Source organism: Sceloporus undulatus, chromosome 3 (assembly GCF_019175285.1).
Source record: "Sceloporus undulatus isolate JIND9_A2432 ecotype Alabama chromosome 3, SceUnd_v1.1, whole genome shotgun sequence".
NCBI classification, from domain to species: Eukaryota; Metazoa; Chordata; class Lepidosauria; order Squamata; family Phrynosomatidae; genus Sceloporus; species Sceloporus undulatus.
Window position 1 is genome coordinate 107,296,028 of NC_056524.1, and position 22,154 is coordinate 107,318,181.

Sequence of the window (22,154 nt, forward strand, 5' to 3'; positions counted from 1 at the left end):
GCATGCACACACCACCATTTAATAATATTGGGTGTGGCGATTCATGGGCTGTCAAAGTCCACAGCATAGCTATTTCAAGGGAGCCCTCCTGAACATGTCACCAAATTTCCTCCCAAAATTCACAGCTAATATTTATCAGAGGAAACAGCCCAGAGGAATCTAGATATGCGTGCTTCTTAGCTTTAACATTAGCATGCAAATGCATCATGTTTTAGCATGTAGGGAAAGCACTTTGATGAAAACAATACTGAAGAGCACTGAGAACTGAAAAGAAGGCTATCAGGGTAAGAAGCAGTTAGCTTCACACAGGACAGGGACAGCTAGATCTCAAGAGGAGTTTTTTTCTTCTGGTTTTTAAGATACCAAATTTAGCTGCAACAGGGCAACCCTAAATAAGAGGACTGGAAATTAACTCTGAAGTTTTCTATCTCCAACAAAGGTAAAACATTTCATCGTACTACGATTTGGGGCTACAATTTGGCAAATTTCATGTGTACAACACCTAATTTCCCCCCCATATGTAACAGTATAGAAACGCCCTGAGAAATTCAGTGTTTTCTGCCTAAGAAAGGGATAGTTAGCTTTGCACAGGGACAGCTAGATCCCAAGGCAAGTTACTTTTCTATTGCTAATCGGAGCTGAAATTTTATTACATGTCTTTTATTGCTCCTTGCCTCTGGACCTCACATGACTGATAAGGAGAGTAGCTTTCACCTGCAATGAAATCCCTCAATACCATCTTAACCAGGGGTAGGCAACCTTTTTGAGCCGGGGGCCGGGTTGCTGTCCCTCAGACAACTGGGGGGCCGAAGCCAAAAAATAAATAATTAAATAATTTTAAAGAAAATTTAAATATATAAATAAACCAGGACAAATGTAGGACAAAACTTTTAAAATGGAAGACACTTTTTAAAAAAAAATGGAGGACACGCGAAAAAAATTGCTGATTTTTTAAAAAAATGTTAATATAAATGCATGTTTCTGAGGCTTCTATATACAATTGCCCCCCAAAGGCCCCAGCGGCAATCGGTGGCAGGACCAGGCTGGGGCCGGTCCCAAGGCCACACCGGGCCGCATCCGGCCCGTGGGCCACAGGTTGCCTACCCCTGATCTTAACTGACAAATCCCAGACAGCATGTATGCCGGAGACTCTAACATTGTCACCATTTTTCTCCTGTATAATTGTTAACATCTTTGCCTGATGAAGAAACCAGTGACGCTTCAAAAACTTGCATTATGTACTTCATACTTTGGAGTTAGCCCAATAAAGTTATCACTGATTGTGGATTTTGTTGTATTTTGCTGCACAGCCAATGTGGCTACCCCTGAATATACCCCCACCCTCTCCTTATGTTTCTTGTCTTACTTAGGTTGCAAACTTAAGGGCAGGAAACTGTCAAAATAACAGTTTGAAACCACTCTGAGAGTCTCTTTGATTGAAGGGTTGGGTATAAATACTCTAAATAAATAAAAATAAAATACTATGAGGAAAAGGCAGCCAGCATGGCATAGTGGTTTGAGTGTTGGACTATGATATAGGAGACCAGGGTTAGAATTCTTGCTTAGCCATGGAAACACACTGGGTGACTTGGCCACATCACACTCCAAGGAAGGCTATGACGAAAAAAAAATCCCTCCTGCAAAATCTTGCAAAAAGAAAAACTTGTGTAAGTTTGCCTTAGAATCACCACAAGTCCATAGTGACTTGAAAGCACAGAACAACAAAAGAGAAAATTAACAAGAAAGAGATGTGCCTGAATTTTTGAATGTTTTCTGCAAATGTTTCCAGATGTTTTTTCCTGGAGACTTCAAACTCCATAATATTTGCAAATCACATGGAAATACTTATTTTATTACACAACCTTAATATGTGTGTGTGTGTGATTGTTTAAATACTCAGGTACTTATTCCATCCCTATCCTATCACACACTTCCAGTGGCTCCTTTGTAATGAAACAGAATGGCAATGCAGCTGTGATACACGGTGAGTAGGAGTGGTTCCCAATTTTGGACAAGTTCCACTTTTTTGAGCCCCTACTTGATTATCTTTTCTTGGTTTGGATTCTCAGTCACTGGGAAAGCTGGTACCTAAAAGTCCTCTTTGGAGATAATTGCATTTTCTACCCATCTATCTGATCATGAAAACAGTATATCCCAACAAGAACCTTCAAATGTAATATTGGTCCTACTTCTATATTCTAACCATATAGAACTATGATCATTACTATTACAAAGTCTGCTATTTATGCCTGCTGTCCAGATAGAGAAGGAAAGGTGCAGAAACTGACTTTGCTGCCCTAAATATAGTGTTTTCAATATGTACAGAAAAGTGGGGTTCAGTATGATTAAAGTTTAATATAACCAGAATAAAAAAGAATTTACTAGATATTTTCTTACTTATAAAGATCAGGCTGAGGTTGTTCACATTCAATGGTTGCATGTAAGGTGTCAATATCCTGTTCACTTTGAAAGGCCTTCGTGTCTTGGACAGCATAATATGTCTAGAATGAACAAGAAAGTTGTAGCTAAATATCATATGAATTTATCGAGGTACCTATGGAAATGAAGTTAAAGCTTGAAAAGGGAAAAAAAAGAAAAAAGAAAACAATACTCAAGTAGTAAGGTTCAAGTTGGCAAAACTCTGCAGTTCTATATAATTGCTACACTAGCAAAGTAAATGTCTAATACTGCAAAGCAAACTACAGTTATCCCTCCTCAGCTGCAGGTTAAGCATTCATGGATTTGAATATTCACAGATTATTGTATTTTCTGCCACCTCTGCCGCTGCCTTATACATGTTGGGGGCGGGATTCTTTCTAAGCATTTCTAGGTCCTCCAGCATGATTCTATCATGCTGGAGGACCTAGAAATGCCTAGAGAAGCCTTCTCTAAGGTTAAAAAATAAAAAAATAAAAAAGTATCATTCTGTATTCACGGTTTTCACATTTTCACAGGAATCCTGTACCCTAACTCTCACAAAAGTTGAGGTAAATGAGTTTTGATAGGCTACTGTGGTGTAGTGGTTTGAGCACTGGACTAAGACTGTAGAGATCAGAGTTCAATTCCCAACTTGGCCATGGAAACCCACTGTGAGATCTTGAGCGAATCACACACTCTCAGTCCCAGAAAACCCTGCGATAGGGTTTTCTGGGCCAACATGCCCTTAGGATTGCCATGTTGGAAACAACTTGAAGACACACAACAATAGCAAGTAGCAATAGCAAGTGCATTGCTATACCACTTATCAGTGCACTTAAGCACTCCTCAGGTGATTTACAATGTGTAAGATAATTGCCCTCAACAAACTGGGTACCCATTTTAGCAACCTTGGAAGGATGCAACACTGAGTCAACTCTGAGCCCCTGGCTGGTATTGAACTCACAATCTTGTGGTTTGTGAGTGATTGGCTGCAGTATATGCATTTAATCATTGCACCATCAGGGCTCCTATGCTATATAGGCATATATACTGACACTAAAGCACCTTTTTACAAAGTATTTTTATACCTAACCAGCTCCCTTTTTCCTTCTGGTCCTGTATCTAGCTGGAGGTTTACTTTAGCAGCATTAGGATCAGCATTTCGAGCAGGCTAAAGGAATGTTTTGGCAAAAATCAATGCAATAAAACTTGAGCTGAGAGGAAAAAAGGATTTTGCTCTAGACAGTCCTGCTGTAGCTGGATGCACCTGGTTACTACAGGCAAGGTAAAAAGCATATGTCTTAAACTCCCTTATTGAGCATGTATGAAGAGCTAAACAGAAAGAAAAGGAGAGAATTCATGTTTCATGTTAAAAAAAAATCACACACCTGTATGTTTGGCTACAGAAATAATAAAAAAGGTGGAGGCTGATGAAAGCAAAAGTAATCTCTGCATTTTGGAAGAAGTCTTCAAGTTGTTTCAAGAAGATTTATAATGTTTTTATTTGCTAAAAAATGAAACATTTGCTGAAACATATTGACCTGCTTTTGTGTGTGTTTGCCATCAAGGAGGGAGCCATTCTGATCTCTCTGGGCAGGGAGTTCCAGAGTCTAGGGGCAGCCACCGAGAAGGCCCTCCCTTGCAACCCCACCAACTGTGTTTGAGATGGTGTTGGGACAGAGAAGGGCTTCTCTGGAGGATCTCAAGAGTCCAGGCCGGTTCATACCAGGAGATACGGTCTGCCAAATAGTGTGTACCTGAGCCATGTAGATACTGTTGCCCAAGGACCAAACGCCCCCCCAGCCCCCCCAAAACAAAAAAAAAGGTGTGCAAATCTTATTTGCCAAGTGCATTTGAAATCTCACATTTTATATTCAAACAGAAACTGTGTCTTTAGTCCTTGATAAAAATAAGAAGTCAAAGGGTAAACTATCACATTCCTTTTCTCATACAATATTGCCAACCTGGGGTTGGGGTTGGGGGGAAGGATGGTGGGAGATTCAATTAACTGAGGGATCAAGAAATTTAAGCCACTCACTCTATTACTCTAACAGTAATATAGAGATCCGTTCATTCACAAGATGCAGTTACATAGTGTCACATAAATACAGGATGTCTATCTTTGGCCTTATACTGACATTTGATCTGAGATTATTACCTTGTGGCTAGACTCGCCGTCCAAACTTGCTGTTGTAACAAAACATGTTCCGTCTGCCCGACTACTTGACAACAGTATTAAGTCACAGGGGAATGTTTCATCTTCTTTTACCATCACAATATCTCCAACCTAGAAAGGACATCGGGGAAAATCACAATCAAAAGAAGTATAAGCAGTTCACCTTAGGAGTGATTGCTTTTGTCATTGCCACCTTCCTTTGTGTTATCTGTGATGCAATCCTATATATACATATTTGTATTACATACAAATACAATTTACAATATGGTCAAACAGTCTAAAGTGAGATGTAAAAATGGGAGTTGATATCAACTGCTCATTTAAAATATACAAAAACAAATAAACTACAAGAAGTAAGAATCTACACTTTCATAGACTATGTTACCACTAATCTATAGTGATGTTGTTGCTTTGTGCCTTCAAATCATTGCCAATTTATGGCTACCCATTCACAGGATTTTTTAGGCAAGATTTGTTCAGATGGGGTTTGCCTTTGCCTTCCTTGGAGGCTGAGAGAGTGTTTGCCCAGGGTAACTCAGTGAGTTTCTACAGCTGAGAGGGGATTGGAACCCTGGTCTCCAGAGTCCTAGGGGTTGTCCACATGGGCCAAAAGGCTTGTATTCCCCCCAGCCTCAAGTCATCCTATTTCAAAGTAGCAGGTCATAGCCCCAGGCTGAGATTGGGCAGACCAGACACAGATCCTAGGGTCAAAGGGGCCTTAGCATGGGTTTTGTGGAAACTTTGTGGCAAGCCCTGGCAGACCAGAGGGACCCATGCACCCACTACCTCCTTCTGCTGTTGCCACTGATGAGAAAAACCCCATCACCAAGTCTGACATGGAAATGAGGCACCTGGCCCTGTGGTTGCAGCCAGGAACCCCATTTCCACATCAGATGTAGTAACAGGGGTCTTCTCACTAGCGGCAATAGTGGAGGGAGGTAAGGGTTGCACAGTGGTAGCAGGTTTATGGTGGTGCAGCAGGTGCCAGTCTGGGGAATAATCTGGATTGGGACCCAGGCCAGGCTTAGCCTGTGCTATCCTGGCCCATCTGCTCAGCCCCCTAGTCCAACACTCAAACCACTACACCACTGGTTAGCAATTTATAATGATAGTCATTTAGTAATCTGTCAATAATTTTTATTTTTCAGATTCCAAGCTTTTAAAGAGAAAGCACAGTTCAGAACAACTGCAATGACACATATCATATTATCCCATAGCATTCTCTCTCTCTCAAAAAAAGAGGTCACATTTAGGCAATGGATTTCTGATTCGTTTAAAAAAAAAGGTCTGTTTAAACTAGAGCAGAATGAAAAATGTGAACACATTTCTACAAAAACCTTACTCATTTTTCATGCTTTTGTGAAGTAAAGCAACATGCAGACTACTCTCTGGAGGCATGAGAAAGGATCATCTGGTAGGCAGAGGTTTCTCATTGACCCATTTAGCCAACAAAACAACATTCAGGAGAATATAAACAGCATAATTCATAAGGATAAGCCAGCACTCAAACGTTACATTCAGACCAATCATTTTCTTCCTAGCCATGGAAGTAAAAAAAAGTAAAAAAGATCTCCATGTTCAGAGCAGTGAATAGCACACAAGGCAAACAACAGGTAAGATCTGCAACCTTCAGATTCTCTTTTTAAACCCCCTTGAATTATCTGACTGCCCAATATTGGAAAGAAGATGCTAGAAAAGAGGCATCATTGGTGTGACCTAGCAGGAGATATACTAGTGTTCCTAGTAATCTTTTCTCTACGGAATCACATCAGTGTAGAATATTTGTGAGTATGCATATAGTAGTTTAGGAAATCTTGTTGTAGAAAAATGAAGCATATTAAATTGGAGCTGGTGGGGGGAATCCTTTTTTGAACTGCATTTCCATGACATGCTGGCCAGGGCTAACTGGGAGCTGTAGTCCAAAGCTTTTCCAACCTGTATGAAATATGGCTGGTAGTCAGCACACTAGCAGAAATCTTTAGATGCAACTGCAATATCGCTACACATTTTCACCTGTTTTAAGTCATTCATATGTATGTCATATGTTAGGCACTGTCAGAAGGGTAGATGTGTTAGCCAAAACAGCAAAGAATATAGTAGCATCTTATGGTTCTATTGAATCCTGGCTTGTGGCCAATATACACAAAACCACTGCTTGCTTTGAGGCGAGGTGTCATCAATAGACTAATGAAACTAAGCTCTTCTTCTCTGTGTCACCAAGTCAAAGGAAGAAGTTGATAGCTTTAAACATTGCATGAGTTTAATAATAAAGCATATGAGGGCAATAAACTGAGACTGAATCCCAGCAAGAACGACGTGCCAGTGGTCAAGTACAAAGCCTGGCTCAGGGACAGCATTCAGACTGCTCTAGAAGAGGCTGCACTCTCCCTGCACCTCAGATTGGGGTTACTGATTGATTGTACCATGATCCTCGATTTTTCAGTTGTGAAAGGAGTGTGTGACTACTCAGCTACATCTCATGTGCTAGCTGTGACTGATCTTGAATCAGTCTGATCTGGTAGTCTATTACAATTGTTCTATGTAGGTCCTGAACTACAGGGCTTCCAAAAGTTTCACTGGCACAAAATACAGCAACTTAGCTTACTGACATAATTTTATCACCCCTATAACCATGACAATCAGCTTTGGCTGTTACTTGTTTTCCAGTCTCAGGTTAAGGTGTTGCTTTTCACGTTTAAAAGCTTTGCCCTGTGTAGAGGTTAGCTACCTTAGGGACTGGTTGTGTTGTTATGGACATACCAAGATAGATATACCAAATAATAATAATAATAATAATAATAATAATAATAATAATAATAAATTTTATTTATATTTCCCGCCTCTCCCTGTAGATTGAGGCGGGATTATAGCAAAAAATTCAACAATACAAAATGCAAATACAATGTTATCTAAAATACAAACAATAAAATGGTCAGCAATACTGCTACCAACCATTAAAATATCCAATCGTCGTCTGTTCTCAGACTATTGAGTTGGAAGTGGGGGTGTTCTTTAGGATCAATTATAGCAGATCAAATGGATAGACCCATCAGAAGAGATCCATCTTAAGTGCCTTCTTAAAGGCTTCCAGTGTAGCAATAAGGCGGATCTCTTCCGTCAAGTTGTTCCATAGTTCAGGGACTGCAGTTGTGAAAGCTTTATGGGAAGTTGTAACTAATCTGGTTTTTGTGTATTCCAGTAGTTTCTTCCCTGATATTCTAAGAATGTGGGGTGGATTGTGTAGGGAGAGGCGTTCCCTTAAGTACCTCAGACCCTAAAGTGAATGACCAACACTTAGTATTGCACCCGGAAGCTGATCGGCAGCCAATGTAAAGATTTTAATATTGGAGTGATATGGTCTGATCTAGATGTTCCCGTGACCAGTCTGGCTGCAGCATTTTGGATCAATTTAAGCTTCCGAACTTGGTACAAAGCTAGCCCCATGTAGAGCGCATTACAGAAGTCTAAGCAAGACATTACCAGAGCATGTAATACTGACTGTTTGTCAAGGATACATGATATAGTTTTCTACCATTGCCTTCAGATCTAAAATGCAGGTCTCTCCAGTTGCCAGAAAGGAATTAAGACACATCTCTTCAATATCGTGTTTCAAAGTAAATGGCTTTAATGCTTTGATATGATTTTGATGTTTTTATGAATATTTATATCAACCAACGTCTTTGTGAGATTTGTGAAAAGGTAGTTTAAACATGTTATAAACAAACAAACAAATATTTGACACACTCTCCTACTCTATTTACCTATTCTCTTCTCTGTATCTACAGTATATCCATATCCCCTCCTCATCACTAACATTTCAGGCAATCTGATGAGACTGACTATACTATCTGGGTTATGTATATCTAAAGAAATGCTGTAGACTCTGTTTATACTGTATGGTCCTGTGTTTTGGAGAGTGTTTTCAACTCCAGTGATTTCTTTTGAAAGTTCCTATTTTCATTGAGGCCAAAACACATTGAGCTTATTTTTTTAAAAAAAATACTAAACAAACAGTTGGCCATCTCTGAGCATGTGAAGCTTTCTCCACGCTGTTTTCTGAGACGAACTATATGCTACACAAAAATATTATTAACACTGATAAACTATTATTAATTATTATTTAATAATTTATAGGCTATTATTAATAGATTATCAGCTTCTTATTAATTATTGTAACTAATCATTATTAATAGTGATAGATTATTAAAATGTTGTTAGTAGAGATAGCCGATACTACACAAAATAATAAATTTGCTAAACTGAGGCCTGTTACAGACAGCCAAAATAAAGCTGCTTCGAGTCACTTTGGAAGTATGGTATTTTAATGATGCATGAGTCCTAAGAGTCTGGAAGCTTCACCAAAGCTGCACTCCAGTCCTTAGGACTGGAGCGTGGCTTTGGTGCGGCCTTTGGACTCTTAGGACGCATGTATCATTGAAATACCATACCTCCAAAGTGACTTGAAGCAGCTTTATTTTGGCTGTCTGTAACAGGCCTGTAAGGTTCTGCAGGACTATATCGTAACTGTCACTATGCAGGTGAGCAATTTGGTGAAGTGGCTCGCAATTGAGATCAGGCAATTTCTCCCCTCTCCCACAACTCATTTTGGTGTTATGTGGTAAGCTGCTTGTTATGTGCAATGGATTACTGAATATGGAAAACTCATCATACTATAATAATTCCTGTGTGAGCAAACTTGAATGAGCCACTCTGTGGTAACCATAATTTACACTTTGTTTTTTTTTTTTTTAATTACTCTCAGCAGGAATAAGAGGGAATCAACGTTCTGTAATGTATAGCAGAACATGCTCTTAGCATCTAGGAACTGATTAACTTTGAACCTCTCCTCTTCTTAAATTAGTCTCACACAGGTTTATTCAGAAATAATTCACACTGTGTTCAAAAGAACTTTCTCCCTATTAAATGTACATAGTAAAGCAGATGGCATATTTTATACAGATATTACAACGGGAACAACAACAAACAGGTTTGAATTGTGAGTGAATGAGCATGTGGGAAACCTAGCACAGAAAATTATTTCTGTTTATATGCACTAGGACTTGAATACTGCTTTTACCTGTTGTTGTTTTAAAATATGCAAGTAGGGACAGGAGAGACAATGGTTATAAGATACATAGTCTTAACAGCCCATGTTCAGGTGAGCTTGTACCTTATGAAAAACCCCATAATGACCATGATGACATAAGCACCATAAAATGTGGCAAGCCGGCAGGTTCCCATTCAGGTTCTATCTTGTCATGGTGAAAAATCTCTCATCCCACACACAATGGGGCCTTTTTTCATTTAGTTTAGAAACCTGACTTTATACCATCAGAGAGAATTTATATATATATATATATACACACACACACACTTCTTGCATTATTCCAGATCCCACAGGAGCCTTCAAGCTATATACATTAGTTTTCATATCACAGCAGTTCTAGATAACAAGCCCCTTTGGTTTATTATGATAAGGAATCATTATGAAAGAACAAAGGAAGAACAGGGAAGAGTTCACAGTTAGATTACCTTTTTCAGGGAACACACACACCTCTTGAATACTAGTTCAATATCTTTCAGGAGATTCAAAGTCTGAATTACAGAGCAAAATTACTGGTTGGAAGAATCCCATACTGGGTTTTGTGAGTGTATGTGTGCATGTTTGCACTTCCCTCAAATCCTTTTTGTCAGATGCCTCATTCTCAAATCCTTTTACAAATCCTTAATGACAGTGCAAGTGGAAGCCACCCAAAGCAAGAAGAACTAATTCTATATGGTGGCTTTAAAAATGTGTACATATATGGGTATTCTATCCTCAAAAACTGTGAGTGGCAACAGGTTTTGGAATACATTTTTTTATTTATTTAGAGTATTTATACCTCACTCCTCAGCAATTTGTGACTCACTTAGTTTATTACTATTTTCTACTCCTTCCCTTTTATACCCCAGGCACCCAAATGGCCCATGACTCTGGAGATTCATATGTATAGTTAGATTGTCATATGTTATAAACAACAGAACTGAAAGGTACTAATTCCTGCATGGAATTTTTCATCAAACACTTTTTAACAAAACAAGGATAGACATTTTTGAAGGTTTGTTAGTTGGCCATCCCATATGTAAGAGCTATGATAAAAATCTATAATGAGGTTTTGTTTTCCTGAGGGCTGACTTGCCTGAAAATCTAACATTTACCACCTAACATAATGGCCTGGATTCAGATTTACTTGGGAAAAAACCTGAACTGGCAGAATCAGACTTCCCTACCTATCCCTTCCTCCTCACAGCACCTCCTCTAGCTGCCTTATTATACAGAGGGTGGATATAATGCTGAATATGGTAGCCTACTGTTTAGCAGGAAGAGCATTGAAAAGTAATTCTGGGATTATTCTGGGAGCTGTATAAACCATCCACTTCCAAACACAAGGAGAGATCTGAAATTAGCTGTTCCTTAAACCACTTCTTAATCCACTTCCTGGGGCAAAGCTCTCACTTGATTCATCATCAGCTCAGTTCAGCCATAGCTTATCTGCTTAGGTGGAATTTTTTGTTTTATGTGACAGGAAGATAGCTAATTGATGTAACAATAAAAGAATTCCATATTTTGCTGCTGGAGGTAACAGCTAGTCTAGGAAGTTCTTGACTATAGAGAACTACTAGAATAGCTCAAATATCCAGTAAGAGAAGGTCTGCAATATACCAACAGTTCAAAGAGCTTACGGTTTGTAAAGTCGCATGCTTTCATGGCTGGCATCCATAGTTTTTTGTGTGTTTTTCGGGCTATGTGGCCATGTTCCAGAAAAGTTTCTTCCTGGCGTTTCGCCAGCATCTGTAGTTGGCATCTTCAGAGAAGCTTAAGGTTTCATATTACAATACAGTAAAACCAACTGATTTCACTCACCAAGAGCTTGTTTTATGACAATATAATTTAAATAATGTAACTGAACGTACACTGCAACTATTAATACTGTCTCTGACTACCATACACATATCAAGAAAGGCCAATCAAAAAATATATTTATTGATGTGTGACACTTACTCTTAATTTGCGACTCTGCTTCCTAACCAGTTTGCCATGTCGAATGAAGTGAACAGGACACTGGTTCATTGCCTTGTCAGCTTTATGACGAAGCCAATCTTCATAGCCCTAAATGAAACAGGCAACTGAATATTAAGAATTCCAATGTGAGAAGAAGGTGAGAGGATGTATGGAGAAGGAAGGATTAAGTGAGAAGAAGGTTAGAGGATGTAGGGAGAAGAAAGGAGTAAGTGAGAAGAAGGTGAGAGGATGTAAGGAGAAGGAAGGAGTAAGTGAGAAGAAGGTGAGAGGATGTAGGGAGAAGGAAGGAGTAAGTGAGAAGAAGGTGAGAGGAAATGTGAGAGAGGAAGAGGAAGAGGGGAAAGAGAGATGGTAAGAGAAGAGGATTAGGAACTAGAAAGAAAATAGAGAGGAGATTTGGAAGGACACTGAAGATAAATTTAGAAAGGAAGATGAAGAAGGGGATAGGAAAGGAAAGTTGGAAGAATATTAGAATGTTTGTTAGTAAATGTTTAGATTATACACTTGTATATTTTTTGTAACTGAATGTACTGTATATTTTTTGTTATTTTTGATAATTTGGAATGTATTGGAATATTTTAAGCTTGTATAATAAAATTTAATTTTAAAAAGAATTCCAATGAAAAATAATCCCTTTATCATTTGTCCTATTAGACATGCACAATGTAATTAGAGAAATCGTAATATAAAAGTGTATGTTGCAGGGAGGACAGGAAAACAAGAGAGGAACAAATAGTGCTTCAGAAAACATGAGTGGTCCCGTCTGGTCTTCATGAACCCCATGTAATTTCTGTTGATATCATTTTTTGATCTGTTTCCTCATTTGAAACATAGTAATGTTATTATATCTTCTGTTTCCTCCACTGATTGTAAAAGTGTTTGTTGCTGTTATTGTAGCAATCAACAGCTTATTAATGACCTTTTTTTTTTAAAAAAAAAAAGAGGGAACATTAGACAGAATATTCTTTGCCATTTATGAAATGTTTTTTCCTACAGTGGCAGGTAAATAAATTGTTAAGACACCTACAAAATTGTTCTAAAAATCTGGTGCAATTTCTGTTCTAAGACAGCATGTTCATATGTGTCAAAAGCACATCATCAGAAAATAAACTTGGGGGGAAAAATGTTTTTCTAACACCAGATTTACTTATCTCTGCATTTTCAGTATTGAGGAAAGCAGTATAATGTATTAACCACAGCTATCAAAGCCAATAGGTGAGTATTATGACAGCTGCAGCCTAACAATATCAAATCACTACACCAAACTGGCTCTTTTTATATACTGTACTTTAACTTAAAATGTTTTATCCACCCAATTACAGGGAAATTGTTTTTGTGTCCTTTATGGCAACACTAAGGTGACCCTATCATGGGGTTTTCTTGGAAGGATTTGTTCAGAGGTGGTTGCCTTCTTCTGATGAACAGGAAATAGCATCATAATTAGGCATAGTGAGGCAGCAAGTGCAGGGTCCGGCAGGGAAACAGAGGTAAGATGCTGAAAGGCATAGAATAGATGTCAAGTTGCCTCTCTTCTACCTCCTAAGCTAGCCTGCTGCTTATAGGTGGGTGAAAGATGACATCGCTTGTCAGAGCATTGGTGAAAGATTCAACTATCAGTTTTGTCAGCCTTGAGAAAGCCACCCTCTTGTCCTTTCCTTCAGGCTAGAAAATATCTTGGTTCAACCTTGGCATCCCACTTACCACACTTGTTCTAAAAATCAACAGGCATGTTGCAAAGCAGATCTAGTGGGAATGAGCATTTCAGATTTTAGGAAATGAAAACAAGTCATTACCCAGCATAAGATAATTTGAGCAGTGACAGTCTCCCAGCCGAACTGTGACATTGTAAAAATAAAAATGGTAACTTCTTGAATTCCTTGGAAGAAGAATGGAAAGTAAATGAGATGAATGAATTACATTATATTAAACTGGAGATGCACTAAACAAAAACAAGCCAAAATTACTTGAAGACAAGAGTCAAAGATTGCAAAAGGAGAAATAAATTGAGTTAATACTGCCAATGCTCAGAATCAAAAACTCCAGGTTATACATAAACAAGGGGAAAGATTATACCCTTTTTATACCTGACAGGCAAGCTTCTTACCTGTTTTATAGATGTTACAGTGATGACAAAGAAAAGTGGAAGCCCACTTGTCACTGGACTAGTTGGTGTGTCAATGATTAACTAGAAAACAGAAAATTTCCATACAATTTTAACATAAAAGTTTTTACAATTAAAAAAAACATTGAGTTTTTAAAATGTGATAAAAAAGAGAAACAAATAAAAAAGAAAAAGAAACAAAAATGGGGAGAAATGCATACGATGTGAAGAAGCACTAGACATATACATTAATGTATGCTGACTATATTTTCAAAAATGCTTTTTCTTATAATTGACATCTATAAAAATATATCCATATACAGCTAAATCAGCAGCTAAAACAGTAAAATATTCTGAACACTGTATGATAGATGGTGAATGGTTATCTTTCCAGCCTTGGCATATATGTCTTTTTGCTACAATAAAAGCACGCAGAATCCAACAACATTGCCCCTCAGATAAATTACACAGAACAGGAAAGTAAATTAAAAAAGAACATGGTTCTTTTCTGGCTGGATGTGTTCCCCATTCTAATTTTGTATTAGAAAAATCTTTGTATTTGTAGATACACAGTTTTCATAGTGTTTGACAAATATAAAATTGAGTTTTGGGGTTTTCTTTTTAAAAGTGGTCATAATAATCCACCCTTGTTTTCCTGTGAATTATATCAAGATCTACAAGTACCAGAGCTCCATGGGCAGGGATCCCTGGTGGGAAAGGTGAAGCAAAGCACAACATGACAGCAGGACCAAACACTTTTGCTTTGTGTGGTAGGATTTGCAGGTCACTGAGAAAATGTCTAATGTACTTACAGTCACAACTTTGGTGACTCAGCTATACATGCTCTAGAGCAAAAATTCAAAGAAATCAACAATAACTGCTTTACATCCCATTCGATTCTAAAATACCACTAGAGCCTGGAGAGCTGAAAGAAGATTCTAATCCTCACAAGTATCCATCTGATATTCCTGAGGCTTTTTCTCCTGTGAAAGAGTTTTAGATCGGTGTACACTTTGGCACCCCATTGTGGTGGAGGATTGGTCTCTAGAACTGCCTCCACAGGGTAAGCAACTAGGATGTGTGGGAAGGAGACTGCCCTTGGGGCTGCTCTGGAGTTTACTCCCTCTTACAAACTTTAATGACTTGGGATGGAGATCTCCAGGTTTTAGCCTACCAAAGATGAGCGGCCGAGATAGCAATGAATGCCCTTTGCATTGCCTTTGGTGTCAGGTGTTTCACCCAAGGGATAGCTGGTCTCAGCTGGACTTGCACCAGATTTCTCCCCCTTTGTTTATTCATTTGCTTACTCCCAGGCCACAAACAGTTAAATGGGATTTCTGGTCAATAAAATGGCCCTTCTTTAATCTACTTACTTGTGTCTGGTCTCGTTATTTCATTGTTGGTCAACAAAGTTCATTGACCTAATGTTTGCATTCACATTCAAAAAATAAAAATCAAGATACTGGCAGGATAGCCCTTTTATTAATAAGCAAAAAGTTACCAAACAGTAATCATGGAGAACTCTCAAGCCCCTTTGCAAAGTTAGCTGTTTTTCAGAAACATAGGGAACGCAACATTAATTTCAGAATTAAATTTTTTTTTGTGAGATTGTATGCATGGAATGAGAGATTGCGAGTCAGTTGTGGGAGGAGGCCCATGTTACAAGTTTGTAGATGGTCCAAAGATAATGTGTAGATCTTGGATAGGAGTTGAAGTCCAACAACAAAAGGAGGTCCAGATATTCCCCATCTCTATACCACATGTTATGCAGAAGCAAATCTGGTTGACAACTGAGTGTACATTCAAAAAGGAGTTGAAACTAATCATGACAGAAATAGTACCACTATGGCTTGAAACTACAACTAATGCATGAAAATGGTCATAAAAATATTTACTTCTGCTGAACTTGCAGTGAAATAGCCTTTAACATCTAGCTGAAGTATTTATTGTCCATGAAATGTTGCATTATATAAATACAATTATTTTCATATGGTTTGCTAATGTATTTGTATCACCTTATAGTTTAATCACAGAGACTTTAACTGAGAGTAAATTAAACAAATTGAATTAAATAAATTAGATTAGGGCATTCTTCCCAATTGATATTATCAGGCAATCAGCTTTAGTTATGCACATAGAAGATGTTACTCCCTATTGTGGTTTCTAAAATTCCATCTATCTCTTGTGAGAAGTCTTTCTGTCAAATCGTAGGCGCGTTACAGGCTGCCTGAAAGTGGTGGTCTGCCGCCACTGCCATTAGCAGCGCCGAGGAGCCCCAGCAGCCAAACCACGAGGCTCCCTGGCACTGCAAAAAAGAAGTGCCAAAATGGCACTTCTTGTTGTGACGTGCTAATGACGCCACAAGGCGCCAATGGCGCACTCTGTGTCATTAGCGCCATGTGCCGTGCGGACACTAAGTGTCTGCTACGTCAAGATGGCGGCACCCATGTAGAACGGGCACTGCCATTTTGTACATCCCCAGGAAATACTAGGGTTAGGGGCGTGCGTAAACATGCCCTTTCCTAACCCTAGTACGTCCTGGGGACGTACTTTACGCCCGTGCAGAACGGGCCTTTGTTGCCTTTTCCACCAATTAAACAATATCTAATCAAAGACTGGCACTTTTAATGTTAATGGTGCTTTTCAGACATGTATAATATTTTCTTTTCTTTTTTTAAAAAAAGTAGAACTAAAGAAACAGAAATCCCTTACCTGTACAAGAAAAATGATGAGGAAATAAAAGTTTGCTATCCTTCGAAACTGCTCAAATAAATTCTTCGGCACAAAGTTCCAAAAAGTGTACTAAAAGAAAGAGAAAGTGTGTGAGTTTGTGATAATCTGTTATATTTACAAATATTGTATGACATACTTTGGGAATAATGATGAAAAAGAAAAGGAAGTTGCATATAGATCTTAGCCAAGAGAAAGGTTATGCACTCTTCTATTCTGATTTGCATAGGGCTGTCATGATTAACTTTGCATGTGTCTTTGACAGAGCATACTATTTACTATTGTTATTGTGTGCTTTCAAGTCATTTCTGAAACAGATGGGCAGTAAAGTGAAGCTTCTGGCTGCTCAGGGGGTGTGGCATTTAGATGACACATGACCCCAGAGTGGCCGCAAGCCGCACAGTGTGCCTGGACTAGAAAAGTGAGCTGTGGCAAAAGGGGTGGACACAGGCCTCAAACAGACAGGGCAAAAGGAGCGACCACAGGCTGCTCCCAACCTGATTGGCGCAGGACCGCAATGACAGCACAGTCCTGGTCCCAATCCAGGCTGCCGGCACAGTCCCAAACAGGATGCTGGCAAAGAGCAGACTTTGTCCCCTCCTTTTGCAGCTGGCCTTCCCTGGCTGAGCATGGTCTCCATGTGGCTTCTGGCCACTCTGGGGGCATGCGTTATCTAAATGCCACAACCCCAGTACAGGCAGAAGTCGCATTTTACTGTCTGTATGATTTGGGCCAAAGTCTGCTCTTTGCTGGCATCCCATTCGGGACCACCATGGCAGCCCAGTTTGGGCTGGGTGCGTCAGTCACCAAGATCCCATGCCAGTTGGGGTGGGCATGCATCATCTAAATGCTACACCTCTGGCCACTCCTTTTGCCCCATCTGTTTGAGGCCAGAGTGACCCTAAGCTGAACCTATCATGGAGTTTCTTGGGAAGGTTTGCTCAGAGGGGGTTTGCAATTGCTATCCTATGAGGCTGAGAGAGTGTGACTTGCTCAAGGTCTCTCAGTGAGTTTCATGGCCAAGCAGAGAATCGAAGCACAGTCTCCAGAGTCCAAGCTCAAACCACTACGCTACATTGGCTCTCTATTAAGCAACTCTACATATCATATATAACAATTTTTTGAAAGGAATAGAGTTCACGCTCCTCTGTTTGGTGGTGCCTCTTATTTTAGGAACTTGAAAAAAGGGTTGGAAGAAATCTGTGGGTCAAATTTGAACAGCCCAGTCCAATGGCAGTCCAATTCAGTGGGCTTGAAATTAACCACATCAGCTCTTGAAACAAACAAATAATGAAACAGATTGACAGTTGGGTGGAAGACATGTTTTTGGAGAAAAGAGTGTCATAACTTTCACATAGCTAAGGAGGGATTCCTGATATCCTACTGGTGAGGCAGGGCTGGCCGGAAGCAGAGTAGCAATCTTCCCTCCACTGAAACACATTGTTTCCAAAGCCAGCCCAAGTGATTTTGACACAAGAGGCAGATAATCCCTCAAGCACCTCTCCCATCTCTAATACTAAAAATAATTAAATAACTAACACAAACTGGGTTTTGAAGGCAGTAGCTTTTCGTCTTGTTAATGGAATTTAAAGTTTCTTTCCTGGACTGAATCTCTCAGTACCCACATGGCCAGAAGGAGGAAGAGTCCACTTGCATGAATACCCTTCCATACCATCTGAACTGAGCATGACCAAATCCAGGGCTATGATTAACATCATAATTTTTTTTCTTTCTTTTTCCTGTATCATTTTTATCAGTTTTGCCTAATGGAAAAAGCCAGTGGAGCTTTGAAAGCTTGCAACTTGGGTAATGTGCATTTTGGTTGGTCCAACAAAAGTAAAGCTGTTTTGTGGATTTTGGATGATGCTGTAAGTAACTACCTGTTTGCTGCACTTTTAGGAGACCCAAAACTTCTGCCTAAGCCAGCTGTCTTAAGATTGGTGATGTTGAGAGAACTGGGTGAATAGAGTGGCAATTCAAATGGACCCACCTTTGATTTCATTTTTCTATTGTAGAAATGTAACATTATGAGATTGGGGACCTTTTAGCAACCCCATGGCAAGGGGACAGCTGTTTGACTCTTATACCAGACTTCCTACAGACAGACTGTTATGACTGTAAAGGATTAGGGTAGAGCAGTGGTTCTCAAATGGTGAGGTGGGATCCGGGGGGGGGGGAGCACAGAGTTGCTCAAGCGATGTGCAAGACTTGTGAGGCCCTGATCCCTCCTCCTCTTCCTAAACTTTTTTATGCATAAAATTGATAGATACATTGAGTTAAATATTGAATTGACTTAAATAAAACTGTTCTAACTTGAATGATGTTATTTCCTTATAAAATGTTGAAATATGAATATACATAAATGTCCATATAAAAATACACACACTAAATAAACAAAATATTCTTATTCATATGCTCTGTGGAGTGGGGTGGTTGTGAGATGTCTGCAAAGGGAGGTCCCAAGGATAAAACATTTGAGTACCACTGGGATATTTGCCTTAGCTTTATATTGGCCTTGGATGACTTTTAGTTACTATGTCCCATAATAAGTATTATGCCCTGTTATCAGTGGATGGTGGTCCTTATACTAGTTGGACAGTGAATCCTTTCTGGGTTTTAATTCAAACTTTAAAGGAGCTTTCCAAGCCAATGAAGTTAAAGGTAAAGGTATTCCCTTGACAGGATTGTCTGTTGTGTCTGACTTAAGGTGGTGCTCATCTCCATTACTAAACTGAAAGAGCCAGCATTGTCAAAGATAATCTCATGGTCATGTGGCCAGCATGACTGCACGGAACACTGTTAGCTTCTCACCAAAGTGGTACCTATTTATCTTCTTGCACATTTACATGATTTCAAACTGCTAGGTTGGCAGAAGCTGGGACTAGTGACAGAAGGTCACCACATCACGTGGCGCTTGGGTCTCGAATTGCTGACATGCTGATCTTGCAATTATAAGTTAGTGTTTTAACCACTGAGCCACTGCATCCCATATTCCAAGCTGATGAACCCATCCCCAAAATATATTCAGCACCATGGGCAGCTTATTTTAAGGTTTAGGCTAAAACCCAGAGTGGATCTACTGCTCAGTTGACCTTGCTGTCTCCAGCTACCACTGCATCTGTATTTACTTTTCAGCAGCAACAGCAGTACTTCAGCAATTTAAGTGCTGGGTTTACAATGCAGTGACATCTGTCAATATTATATGAACACATGCAACAAGATTCCAAAAAACAGTTATTAATATTCCATCTAAAGCTAGCTGGCATCACTGGCATGCCTCTAAGGAAGTGAGATCTAATGCGACCTGCAAGTGACATTTCCACTAAATGTTGAACCAGTAACACAATCAGACAGCTCTTCCGGCATGATTTTCTGTCAGAAGCAGGCAAAGTAAAGTGCTGATATCAATTTTCTTCTCAGATAAAAATCCAAAGTGCTTTCAAATATAGTTAATAGGATATAATATTACATATAAGAATAATAAATGAATAAACAAGAAAGATTGATATGAACTTGGTTGTTGCAATAAGCATGCATGGGCCAATAGTATGGTTTTGCCTAATCAAGTTGATTGGGTATCAGATGTATAGCATGAGAAGGCCTTAATGGTTCTTAGTGGTTTTTAATGGCTTGGAAATCTTTGTCCTTACACCACCTGACAGCTTTGCCTTGGGAAGACAACAAACAAAAATAGAAATAAAAATTGAATTTTCAAGAGATTAAGAGCAACAGCCAACATAGGTGGATTCCTTGTATTGTGACAATGGGGCATGGCCAATGTCCAATGTCATTGGAATTCATTGTATAACATCTATTTGGATGTTGATCATGTCCCTTCCTGAAACTGTGAGGATTATAACTTTAGGTTAGTGTGTGAATGCAGACATGTACGCATCTAACCAAAGAGAAATAAATAAGTGCTACCAAATAGAGAAATCATACTTTTTGCTTACAGAATAGATGCAAGTTTGGCAATGAATTGTACCTGTATCAATTATAAACATATTTTGAATTCAGTAACTTCAAAAAGGTAAAATGGACTATTGGGAAGCTGGGCAAATGGGGGCATTGTCACCCAATAAGAATTCTGCCCCCCCCCCGGCAAATTGTCCCTCAGTCCCCATATTTCTATTTCTGTAGTAACAGAAAACTTCAATTGAGTATATAGAAATATGGTTCAGGCACCCAGGCAAGATTAGCAAGGAAATGCAAAAACAGAACGTGCAAGAGTTCTAGATAGGAATTATCATCTGTGTCTCACTCACTGTAGTACTAGAAATTTGGGGTCTGAAGGAAAATTTCAAATTGGGAAACAGAATTATTACACCCCTGGCTGGACATATAAATGGACTTTGTTTGACACTTAGGGGTCATTCCCACTTACTGAAAGATCCAAATCTCGATCCGGCTCTGTTTCGCTATGCCAAATTGATTCCAAAAGGTCCCTTGTCCACATATGAATGGGGCCCTTTTGAACCGCTGCTTCTTGGCATAGACCTTCATCCCCATTTGTTGGCCCCTGTTCCCCAGCCTGGCTTTGGCCCCTCCCCAGCCTCTGCATTCCCTCCACCTGGACGCTTCCCAGGTTGGGTCTGAGGCTGAGAAAGTGTGACTTGCCCAAGGGAGGTGGGTGGCTCAGTGAAGATTTGAACCCTGGGTGGGACTCAGGACGTGGGTGGGGAGCAGGCAGGGAGCCCTTTCTCTGTCTCTGCCGGGCCGGACCCCTCTTGCTGCTCCGGAGTGCGTGCGGTACCAGCTCTTCCGGGGAGGACCTCTCGGCCCTGGACGTGCTCCAGAGTCAGTGGTGCATCGCCCTGTGGGTGCCAGGCTGGAGGCCGGTAGCACTGTGGGTCGGAGTAGGAAGTGCCTGGGAGGGACCAGCTCTCCCAGCCCCTCCCTCCATTCCTCCCCCGCCTGAATCACCACCGAAAAGAGAGGAGTAGTAGGAGGGGAATGGAGACAAGGTTAGGTGGAGGGAACGTGGACACTGGGGAATGGAGTTGGGAGGAGGAAGAGGAGGAGGGGGGGAGACTGTTTTTTTGTTTTTTTTAAAAAAACTAATCACAAAATTGGTAGAATGGCTTAGCAGCTACTTGTTTCTACAAGTACTTGGCTTTTTTTTTTTTTAAAAGGACCCAAAAAGGCGGCACTGGCTGTGTGTGTTACATCTCTGGGGATGGACGACACACCCACCTCTGCCATTTGTCTTTCCCCTTTTAAAAAAATTGATTCTGATCTGGCGTTCCCACTGTTAGGAATTGCGTCAGAATCGATTTTTGCCAAAAGAACCACCAAAAACTGGCTACCAAAATATCCCAGGCTTTTGGCATTTGCTCAGTGTTTTTTTCCACTGGGATCGATCCAATGAGATCGATTTCCAGTGGTAACTAGGGGCACATATATCAAATCAGGATTCGAGGCTTTTCCCAGTGGGAACAACCCCCAACTTAAATAATCCACCAAAACCAGACCAAACTGTAACTGTTTTTTATGTCTCTTCTTTCCTCTGTTGCCTTCCAGTTGTCAAAATATATACTGTAATCTAGTTGGGTCTGGGTGCAGCGCCACAGGTACTGCTGCATCCCTGGTGCAAATGCAGATGTACGATGCCTGAGATGTATTTTGCAGATATGGCAGACCCATGGTTTCTTTTACAGCCACAACAC

General features: G+C 39.8%; 1 protein-coding gene across 1 annotated transcript in view; it reads right to left on the minus strand.

Annotated features, from left to right (window-relative positions):
• The window catches only part of ATP11A (ATPase phospholipid transporting 11A), an 89,095-nt gene that overhangs the window by 62,551 nt on the left and 4,390 nt on the right, over positions 1-22,154 (minus strand). The window contains exons 3-7 of the mRNA XM_042458417.1: positions 16,471-16,560; positions 13,762-13,842; positions 11,637-11,744; positions 4,577-4,705; positions 2,398-2,501 (exon numbers count right to left, since the gene is read on the minus strand). Of these exons, the coding sequence (XP_042314351.1) occupies positions 2,398-2,501; positions 4,577-4,705; positions 11,637-11,744; positions 13,762-13,842; positions 16,471-16,560 (512 nt within the window). The remainder of the gene's footprint in view (positions 1-2,397; positions 2,502-4,576; positions 4,706-11,636; positions 11,745-13,761; positions 13,843-16,470; positions 16,561-22,154) is intronic.